Source organism: Grammomys surdaster, unplaced genomic scaffold, assembly GCF_004785775.1.
Source record: "Grammomys surdaster isolate TR1022 unplaced genomic scaffold, NIH_TR_1.0 174, whole genome shotgun sequence".
Classification (NCBI taxonomy): domain Eukaryota; kingdom Metazoa; phylum Chordata; class Mammalia; order Rodentia; family Muridae; genus Grammomys; species Grammomys surdaster.
Genome location: NW_021604622.1, coordinates 5,043,992 through 5,055,375, shown reverse-complemented (window position 1 = coordinate 5,055,375; position 11,384 = coordinate 5,043,992). Strand labels below are relative to the sequence as shown.

The following is an 11,384-nucleotide window of genomic DNA, read 5'->3' as shown; positions in this document are numbered from 1 at the left end:
GAATCACATGCTCACTCCATAACTCCCATTAAGCAAGACATGAGTCATACCCAGAACGAAAGACACAAATCTATCTAGAGAAGTAGACTTGATATCCACCATGCCCAGGACACAGGAGACTTCTCCAGAGCCACAGTTTCCAGGGTACATGCTTTAAAAATGATACCTTCCTGCATAGTTGTGCTTCCGATATGGCTTATAAATATTTTCTTATTACATTTGGTATTGATTGCCCTGCCATCCTCTAAAAAGATGAGTTAGTAAATCCAATGGAAAATATGGCTTGTATAATTAATGGGGTTGGGGGAGGGGAGAGGCTGACTTCCTATGACATGAAGACGTTCGCTCCCAATCTCAAGATAAAGGCCTTTCCCAGCCAGTACTAAGATAAGTTGAGCTTCCCTAACAAGAAACAAAACAAGACACACTAATAAAGAACTGATATAATTCTCAACTTGCAACACTTGTTTCCACAGGGTTTAAATCAATATAATTCCTAATATCAACTTAGAGAAGCATATAAGAAAAGAAGTAATGAGAGTTGGGTAAAATTAAAACAAAGCATCTTCAGACCCACTTTATGGAGCTTCTTCAAGTCATAAGATCTTGAAGCCACTATTAACCAAATCTATATCCATAAGCCAATGCCTAGAGGCAGTCAGATATGGGGTCTGTATAAGGACTTTTGAGCAAGAAAAGCATCTAGAATTCTTCTCAGCACTACAACCAGAGGCTACTCACTGGGTTGTGTGTCCATGCAGAGTAGGAACTGCAGCGTCAGGCTCTGTTTCTCTCATTTTTGGGGCTTCCTGTAAATATTCATTAGCCCCTTGTGGGCCATTTCTCTCATGTCAATAATATACAAGCATATACAAGCAGGGCTGAGTTTAAGAAGGAGAATTGGAGTCATGAAGTGTCAAGATGGAAACTGCTTTGGAATGTACTTTGGTTTGAGTCTGTGCCACACCCATCCTCTTTGGATGGATAGAATTGTCAACAATGTTGGCTAACATCAGACAAGTGTTAAACATTTCAAGAAAGGAGAGTTTGCTAGTTACCACAGTGAAGCTGTTTTATATAAAATAGTAGAGTCCAGCCCAGGCTCAAAACTCCAACCACAGGGAAGTGTTAAACAGCCACGGGTCTGCCCTTCAAAAGAAATGGTCTCCACTCTCAAATTTGTCTTTAAAAAACAGTACAATCTAGCAAACCAATGCTCATGTTCAATCTGTTTGTCAAAACAAGGCTTTCATAGACTCCAAGGAGTGAAATGCCAGATTCACTTGTAGAAAATATGAACCTAGGATATTGTTTCTTTCTGATCCCCAAATTGAGACTAAAACCCTTAAGATTTTACTATACAAATAGAGGAATTCTCATACCTGGTGTAAAGGTGAAAATATACTGGTTATCTGGGCAAACATGAGATCATAGTTAAAATATTCAAGATTTTATTGATGACTAAGGCAGACAAGCCAAAGTTAGTTAATCATCTGTGTGAATCGGCCACAGCGTTAGAAAATTCAGAGATGTAAATTTAATAATTCTTATTTTAGAGATAAGGAAATAGTCTCAAAGGAGGCATGTCCTTAGTTAATTACTTGTCGACTTTATTTCTGCCCTCTTGTCAGCTCTAGAAATGCAGCGTGTTGGCAAAGAAGAGTCTGTGTAATGAACAGTGACTAAAACAGCATTCTGAGTTCAGGGATGGGGTTTAATCAATTGGAGTCACGTGACTGCATACATGGCCTGCTCTCCAGGGACAGGTACTTAGAGCTTCCAGGCAGTCGTCATCATGATGATGAAGTACACGTCTGTGTCAATGGATGCACTTACTCCTGCATAGTAGTTCATGAATTCCTCAGGGGTCACCTGCAGTGGGAAAGTCAGAAAGAAAAAGAACACTTTCCTTCTTGTTTTAAGGGAGGCCTCCCTTCCATCCCTGTAAAGAGAAAGAGCAATCCCAGCAAGGATTTATTCCTGTATGATTCCAGCTGAGGAGCAAACCTAAAAGAAAAGTAAAGATGAAACCAAGCCAAAGATAATGGTGAGAGTGACTCAGGGCAGGAGGAGAGGTGACCTGTGAAAATATCCAAGCCATCCTAAGTATAGAAAGAGTCATGGAGTGACATCTTTTCTTTAAGAATTGGGGCTTGTTAGTTCAGACACAAGAGGCTAGACTCAGAATAAGAAATATGTGTCCTTCAGCTGTAGTTAATACTGTCTGGTACATGTCAGAAGCAGGCTATATCCAATGTCAGCATAAGTGTTGTCTCACCTTTCAGTAAACGCTTTGTCCTATGGGTAAAGAAAGTTATTTCTAGTAAAACACATGTGGTTTGCATGTGTTTCTCAGATATGAATTCCTCATTCAAGGCTGAGAGTAAGCAAAAACACTATCTTTTGCTGCCCTTCTCCCAGCCCTCCCTGGCCTGTCCACTGTGTACTGCATATGACTGACTGCCTGGAATATCAGCAGATGTGTATATCCATGTTAGGATTCATAGGATTTGGGGAGCAGGGGATGGGGGAAAGTCTCATAAGTTAATAGGAGTTGGCAACTTCTAAGTCAAAAGATAAAATCACTACAAGAAAGGAATTTGATAAATAACTGAAGAATTGTTTCTAGTCCATAACAACTTAACCTGTCCCACTAATGTTTGAAACCATTGGCCTCTCTTTCTTGTTCATTTGGGGCTCATTGACCAACAGGAAAATTAAACAAAACAAAAAGCAATAAGCTAACCAAATCTATAATCTTCCCCAGACGACTTTCCTCAAAACCAGTGAAAGACTTTAGGAAAACTGACCCTGAATTAAGTGAATAGTGGATCTGTGGTCAGGAGCCTCTAAATACAAGTAAATAACATACACATGGGAATTGTTCTCTATGTGAAAGTGGTTGTCATAGGGTTGTCATAGGGTCTTTTTTTTTTTATCTACAACATCTTATGTTTTTTTAGGATGTTATTAAAACTATAAAAGTTTGAGGGATGGAGAGGTGACTCAGCAGTAAGAGAGCTGGCTGTTCTTTTAGAACACCTGGGTACAATTCCCAGAACCCACAAAAGTTTGAATCACTCTGATGAACATATTTATTATGTCTATTAAATAAGATATCTGTGAAGCCTTAGAAAATAGCTAGGTGATAAGTATCCAATAAATATTGTTCAGATTTATTGCTATATTAAATAAAGCTGTGTATAGATTATGTTTAGTAATAAATATAAGGTTTTTATATGATTTAGATGTAAGAATCTCAAATATGGGGGTATGTGAGCATGCATTAAATATGAGACATACATTAAATATGCAAAGATTTGGGGTATGTCTTCTTAAATGTCAGGTTTTGTAGTTCCTCAGTATAGCTAGCAATCTCCATTTTCAACACACACACACCAATTATAATGAACAGCTAATATTCCATATTACCAGGCTTATGATACTCAAGCAACAGCAAATATTGTAACTACCAAAGAAACCTCAATAACCTTTTAAGAATTTGAGAGATCACCATGACTGATTAAGATAAATGTCAGAAGGAGATGAAATGGGGACGTTAAATCAGTTGAATCACAAATGGCTACTTGGACTTGTTAGAGACAAGGGCAGCTGACATTTCCCCTGTGACAAAGAGGAACCACCTGCACTAGGAACCAGAGACAACAAGGACCCATGTAGAGCCAAAGCTATTAGGGGAAATGGCAGTTGGCTATTTTTCTCTGACATCTTGTAGATCAAAGACAGCAGTACTAGAGGAAACACGCTGTTCTGTTATTTCTGTCCTAGACATTTGGCTGCCCAACAGAAGCTGCGACTCTCTTGTTTCTGCTGTCACAATTCCTCAACCTACAAGACACTACTTCAGCTACTTCTCTGTGTCTGTCTGCAAAATGTCAGCAGGAAGGGAACTTCCCCTTCTTACCTCCCACCCAGTGATGATAAGACAAGTCATCAGGTTTTCTGGGAAAGGGAGGGGGAAATTCTCTTCAGAGGGAGGAGGCTTGCTGCTCCTTACCATAAGCGCTATCCCTTCCTAGTCACTGTCTCAGTTACCTTTGCTGGTATGGTCTGAAGTTTCAAAGGTTCTACTCTTGCTGCTGCTGCTACTGAGGAGCTCCCCTCCCCCAACCCCATAAATATCAGGTCATCTAAGACAAAAACTGCCTCCAAGTGGTGAAACAGATAGCTTATGCATCTTATCCCGTCTCTCCCATTACACAACATTTTGTATACTTGAAGGTAGCGATCAATGAAGATGGAGTTGCTTTTGTCTTGAAGTTCACGGTAATGTAGATGTGCAAGCTAATCTCAAAACTGACTAAAGAGTGAGTCAGGGTAAATTCTGCTCTCTGAGACTCCTTTACCAACAGCCTCTTTTCACACAGCCGAGTGTGAAGGCAAACGATGCCCCTAAGGGGCCAAACATCCTGAAAGGCCTTGTGAGTCTGCTGCAAAGCATCTCGGTCCCATTTAAAATCAAGCATGCCTTTATTGTAAATCTGCTTCATGAGAATATAGCTAGCTGTACATGGGGAATACAGTAACAATGAAATGGGCTGATGTTCGAAACGACACATTTTCCATGATGAGTAATTAGTAGCTCACAGGTCCCCTACTAAGAAAGAGATGCCTGTCTCATTACGAATTTGAAATGAATATTTTATCACTTTAGTTTTCAACCATTCATATGGCCCCAAAGAAATGTTTTCTTCTATTTGTAACAGTTATGATGTCAACATATTGAACTTTGTAAGGCTCTGAACCTATTTCTCATTTACAATTTTAATTTGGGGAGATAAATTGCATTTGGATTCATCTGTTTCACTTACCAATCCATCTTTATCATAGGGTGAGTCAAAGTTATCCAGAAATTTCCTGAAGACTTGTTCCTCCGTCCATTCCCCATTTTGATACTTTGGATGATGTTTAGCGTTATAAACTTCACGAAGGTCTTCAATGGTTATAACCCCATCTCCGGTTTTGTCTAACTTTCTAAAAGCTTTCATGATTACCTCTTTTCTGGCTCTGGACATTGGGGGCTAGATAAATTTAAAAAAATATGGAGAAGTGTACATACAAATGAGCCTCTTCTGTAGCAGATGTGATTACTTACTCCTTTTACTAATGTAAAATTATTTGCACACCACTAATTAAGATGTTTCAGAAAGTCCCTCAGCTGTTTCACAGCCTTCTGCTCACACCTTCTGAAATATACTAGCATGTTCTGGAAACAAACCTTGAAGTAGCTAACCCAAAGCACAAGAAAGCCAAACTCCTCAGCAGAAAATATTGATCCATGGGAGTAGGGTTGGGGACCCTGCTTACTCTTTTTTTCTTAACTTTTCACTGATTCTTTGTGAATTTCACATCATATACTCTAATCCCACGCGTCTCCCTGTCCCTTCCGATCTGCCCTCTATCCTTGCAACCTCCCCCCTCAAAAGAAACCAGATATGCTAAGCAAATGAGTAAATAAATAAGAAACACAACCCATCTTATTGTGGATGCTACAGTGTGTCACAAAGTATATCATGTTGTCCAAATATCCTTTACTTACAAGTGTTCATGGCAATGAGTGATTGGTTTGGTTCAAGGTCCCTGGCTTCTGCTACAGTATCAATACTGAATCCTCACCTGGGCTCACACTTACTCTTAATGTGAGAAGAAACTCATTGAAGTCTATTGTTCCATTCCCATCTCTATCGAATCTCCGGAAAAGTTCTTCTGCCTCCTCTTTTTCCATGACCACAGCATAATCATTTAAGCCTTTCAAAAATTCTTTGAAATCAAGGGTTCGGTTGTTATTGTCATCCATAATCCGAAACACTCTGAAGATAACAATATGAAGCAAAAATAATAGCAAAAAAATAGATAAAAACATAAAAACAATGTGTAAGTGCGAAAATGCAAACAGCAAACCACCCTTCTTTGTCTTTAAAGTACAACATAGAAGTTTTAGGTTTTCCTCTGAAGCCTCACTGCCAACGGCAGAGGTTTCCCTTGGCACTTCATTCGGGAAATCAAACCTTCAAAAACACATGTGCATGGACATACAAATCCACAGAGAAGGCTACAATTGCACTGTTTGATTCTAAGTACGTGGCATGGACAATAGTTTGGATCTTTTCTATCTCCTGAAGATCTAGGTGTGAAGGCTTGGCTGTCAGGTCCCATGTGGAGCTGAAGGTTAGTGATGCCTACAGAGACCTCGTGGAAGGACATCAGATGATTGTAGCCATGTCTTTGCAAGGAATATTTATCCCAACTGCCTGTTACCTGGGCTGATGCATTGCCTTGCCACAGGCCCAAAGCAATAAAATTCAGTGATCCTAGACTGAAGCCTTGGAAACCTTTAGCCAAAATGAACTTGTCCTTCTCGTAGGCTTATTATCTTGTTATAATAATGAATAGCTACTAACACAGGAAACGTTTTCAGAAATTCATGTTTGCTAATAAACCCATAGTTTCCTTGTCTTCTACTAAAAAAATGGCAAACATACCAAAATGTAGACAAGCAATTGAATCATAATACCATATTAATCTTGGTAAAATCTCTAGAACCTAATACTGAGCACAAATAAAGTCTCTAATTTCTCCACCATATGTGCACTGACCACATAAACTGAATGGATGTTACCTTGTCTACAGAAAGTTTCTGCTTAGAAACACATCAGTTATAGCCAAGGAATCTAATCATTCCAAATACATGGTACTTACTTCTTTTATAGAAGAGATGATATATCTCCTTATTGATCTGGTGGTGCTTAAGGTCTTTCTATGAATTTCATAGCACACTGTTATGATCTTACTCTTTCCTACCATACCCGCTCCCTATACAAAAGCTCCAAGAATTATGTTTTTCACTCCTAAGAGACAGAATTATCATTTAGGATTTCAAAAAGATGAGCTTGTCTTCTAGATCTGCAGTAACACCAGCTCTGTAAACGTGAATGTAACTTATTACCACTCTGGGTCTCACTTTCTGTAAAAGACTACACTGCTGATCCTCCATTTCTAGTTAAAGCTAAAATAATAGGCAATTTCTAAGTTACAGCTTACAATTTTCTCTTCACAAGTTCTGCTATGAGCAATTCAGATGCAAATGACAAAGAAGCTGATGCCTGACTATGGAGAGAAAGTAGACCAGTAAGGAGTAGAAAAATGGATGATGTATGTGTGTAAAATGCCATAATGAGACCATCTACACTGACTGGCAATGCAAAACGTAAAAATAAATAAATTTTCAGTTTCTTTTTCCTTTGTGTCTCGTGTATTTTAAAAAACAAAAAGAACACTTTGAATATTGAATAAGCACACCATACAGACTTGAACGTGGGCTATATGATGGCAGAGCCCATCTGTTTTACATTGTATTACGTTTATGATGCAACAGTAACTCTACGAATATCCTTCAACTAGATGAGTTAATGAATAAATTTTCCTTCTATTAGAAGTGGATTGATAAGTTTCTTCTTTAAATGATAACTGTTGTGGATTTGGTGCAACGCTTATATTATGTTAAATAGGTTCTCAAAATGGCACAAGAATCTGCATGTAAGACGCTGAGGGTCTCTGCCCCCAGTTAGTTCTGATTGGTAAATAAAGTTGCTGGCAGTCAATGGTTGGGCAGGGACACAGAGGCAGGACTTTAGGATTCCCTGGCAAGGGGACCAGACCGAGAGAAGAAAGAGGATCTAGAACCACCATACTGAGAGAGTAGAAAGACCAGGTCTGAGAAGTGTAGGGCAAAGAGACTGTCAACACATAAGAGTCAGGAATCACGGCCCAGGAGGGCTGCAGGCCTGGGTCTAGGGTGGCCAGGATATAATATAGGTTTTAGTAAGTAAAAATTCAGGAATATCGGAGGGGAGAGGGTGTTAACCATGTGGAGGTTTTGGAGTGACCCAGCCATTGAGCTGTTGAAGGCATATTAAATATAAGGCTGCATATGTGTGTCTTTCATTCGGGAACCCAGAGCACTGGGGTGAGTAGCGAGGAAGGTGCACCAACACTGCTGGGGTGATCTGAGTAGGATTAGTTGGCAACTGCTACAGAAAAATCATAAACAAATACTTCATTGTTAACGTATCTTGTGTTGTTCAACTAACTGCAACACATAGTTGAACAACACATAGTTGGACATCTATCTATAAGCTCCCAAATGTTAGATTAAACTTGTAATGTGAAATACATAGGTGAATAAGATACTCTATCCTTAAGAAATTTGGAGAAATAGAGGAGGGATGGAGAGGGGGAGAGAGGGAGGGAGAGAGGAAAGGAGGGAGAGAGGGTGGAAGAGAGAGAGAGAGAGAGAGAGAGAGAGAGAGAGAGAGAGAGAGATATGATCAGCTATTCTGAGTTCTGTCAAGGAAAAATCTTTTCAGATCAACAGTAGTTTGTAGGAAGATCTTGGTACATCTGTGTAAACAAAAAGCTACCAAAGGTTCAAAAGATGTAATAAACATGGACAAGCCAGCCCATAGAAGAACATGAAGAATTTTAATCTCCTCAAATTCTAAAGGACTTAATCTTTGTTACATGTTTAAAAGGTAACTACAAAGTTTTCATGAGCAGATGTCAAAAGGATAAAATATTAGACACCCTTAGACATAGCTAGTTGAAAAAATTATAATGCAGAAACTTTGGAAGTGAATGAACCAGTTAAGGTGCTGTGACAAAAGTCCAGGGTAAGGGATTAAGTGTCTGCACATGAGCAACTGAGATGGAAATATGAGAAGAGACCCCAAGATGCTGTAGAAGTCAAGACATCAGTGTGGTGGGCTGATGAAAATAATCGCGTTTCCCAACTCAAGAAATAATGAGTGTTGGTAGCTTCATTTAGAGAAAAGACTGATCCGTCTTGTTGTGTGATAGTAAAGCAACTACCAGAAATTTCACTAGCTGCCAATTGGCTAAAAACTTAGCTCATATCTTTCTTATATAAGATACAAATTAAAGCTCGAGAGAGAATTTTCTGTTTAGTGTGTACAAGGGGACAAAGTAAGAATGAGCTATCTCAGCTCTCAGCAGTGCATAGGATACATGATGAATCCAAGGTGTTGCCACTAGAAACAGCAGCTAACCATATATACATATATATATATTGTTGGATACTAAGAATTATTTAAGAAAAAATAAATACTACTGAAATTCTCCAGACTTCGGTGTTAAAAAGTAAAGATGTCCAAATAATAATAGAGTCACCTTGACATTGACCTTGAGAATAAATACTTACAACAGGCTTGGGAAGATGGTTCCATGAACCTATGTTTCACAGTATAAGTGTTCGGGAGGTTGGCAGATGGTAGATACTGATGGAAAGGATAGCCTTCAAAGGCAAGACTGCTGAGAATGGTTGTGTTTGTGTGGATATATTTACTGGAATCCAGATTTAGAAGAAAGGGGAGTGCCTGCCTTTCAGTGGATTTTAAGGCAAAGATACAAAGAGGGCTTCCTTCTGTATGAATTGAGGACAGACTAAGAGACACCACGAGCAACAATGGAGACAGATGGCAGTTTAAGAAGAAGGCCCATGGTGAGATGGTCTCAGCTAGATTGGACTAGACTGGGTGAAGGTGGAGTAGTAACAAATGGTGGGAATGGTGTGGGCAGCAGGAAGCATCCAACGTCATGATCAATACCGGAAGACAACTCAGGTTTCTCTGATGTCTGCTCTGAACACAAGGAAGTGACTCCAAGGTGGAAGACCTAGACGTTGGAACCACACAACACTGAAAGGAAGTGGCCTATGAGAGCATGACTGCCCAGGTCCATGTGTCTACACCCCTGAGCCAAGCTTAGCTTAAGAAAGGCATGTGAGTGAGAATTTGTTTCTTGGGATTTTTTTTTTTTGAGGTGCTAGGAATAGACTTCCGCAGCCTTTGGGTATGAGGTTGGATTCTCCTTACAAAGATGTCCTGTACTTCTTTATCAAACACCTTCTTGTATGTGCTCCTTTTTCTCCCCAGAGGCTGTTGGCCACCAGCCTGAAGGGAAAAAGGGAGTAGAGGCAGAAAGCTGGGTTCAGACAGCTGTGAGTATGGATGGAATGACCTCTGGAGACTGCTGCAGTGAGGCGAGTCTACTTTGTTGTTTATAAGGGCTTTTGGGGGGTACAGGTGGAAAGGGCTAATTGGTCATGGCATCAAGCAAGCCGGAAAGGCTGATTGGTTATAGTACAGGACCTAATTATGATGCAAGCAGAAAGCCAGAGGTGGACATGTGTGCTGAGTTATGCAGCCATACAGGGAGCTCTGTATAAGGTCACTTTTTATACAAACCCAGACAAGGTCAACCTCTTGTATTCAGGGACCCAAAGATAGGCAAAGACAGGGAAGTCCTGCTGAGAAAGAGAATCTCCCATTTTGCAATAAACTGAGAAAGCAGTTTAGTCATGGGGGTGGGGGGCTGCTACCTTACTAGCAAGGTTCTCCACTACTTAATCCACAAAAAGGCACATTTAGAAGGTGCTTACTCTCATGGTCTCAGTCCCCCATGTGACCTGCAGGAGCTTGTCTACCCATAATGTCCCCAGAATATGTCCAAGGCCAGGCTTATGTAAGATATTCAATATAATTTGTTAAAATACACACATGATCCATCCTTAGGAGGCTCACAGTATCCTTTCTCCTTCGGATTTTCAGTCCTCATGCTTAGTCACCCTATCAAATGTCAGAGAATATAAGAAGAATCATCTGACCCACAGAATGCTCTGGGGATGAATACTCAGTTATCCCATGAGCAGTTACAGAGACAAGTAAGATTTGACAGCCTGGATAGGAGCAAACTCTTAGATATAATCTCATGTAACTGAGGCTGTTGGCCTTTAACCAGAAAAGACATTGGACTGCTGGTCATCTAGCCTCTACCTTCCAAGTGCTAGGATGATAAGCATGTGCCGCCATGACTGTTTTCCAAATTCTTTAGTCTCTGATCTGTCTCCTTCCTCTACCCTAGCTTTGGGGAAGGCCTTTCTCCATGTTCTTCCAAGTACCCCTTCCCCTACTTGTGCTTTCCTTTACCCTCATTGCCCCAAGAGCATCCCTTCCTTGGAAAAGACACATGTGTTGCTGAATTTGGGGTTAAGAATCAAACATTTCACGAGGACTCAGATATCGGCTCTCTCAAACAATGCATTTCATAGATGAGAAACTGAGGCCTTATGAGGAAATGATTTGTCCAATGTCACACCATCAGTGTAAGGCTTTCCAAGCCATTTCAGATCTTTCTTCTTACATTCCTTGAAGCCTCAACTGTTGGTGTTTGAAAGAGAGTGCCTTTCTTAAACGTACACCTTTGAATCTTTGGTCCTCAGTTAATGGACATACCCAATCCCAGTTCTCCCTCCCTCCCTCCCTCCCTCCCTCCCTCCCTCCCTCCCT

The 11,384-nt window shown here is 40.2% G+C and overlaps 1 protein-coding gene across 2 annotated transcripts in view; it reads right to left on the bottom strand.

The window, feature by feature from the left end:
• Nucleotides 1-1,588: 1,588 nt before the first annotated feature.
• Capsl (calcyphosine like) overlaps nt 1,589-11,384 on the bottom strand; it is a 32,442-nt gene continuing 22,646 nt past the window's right edge. For both annotated transcript variants that reach the window (XM_028767633.1, XM_028767634.1), the window contains exons 3-5: nt 5,654-5,831; nt 4,833-5,042; nt 1,589-1,872 (exon numbers count right to left, since the gene is read on the bottom strand). In XM_028767633.1, coding sequence (XP_028623466.1) covers nt 1,771-1,872; nt 4,833-5,042; nt 5,654-5,831 — 490 coding nt within the window. In that variant the 3' untranslated portion in view covers nt 1,589-1,770. The remainder of the gene's footprint in view (nt 1,873-4,832; nt 5,043-5,653; nt 5,832-11,384) is intronic.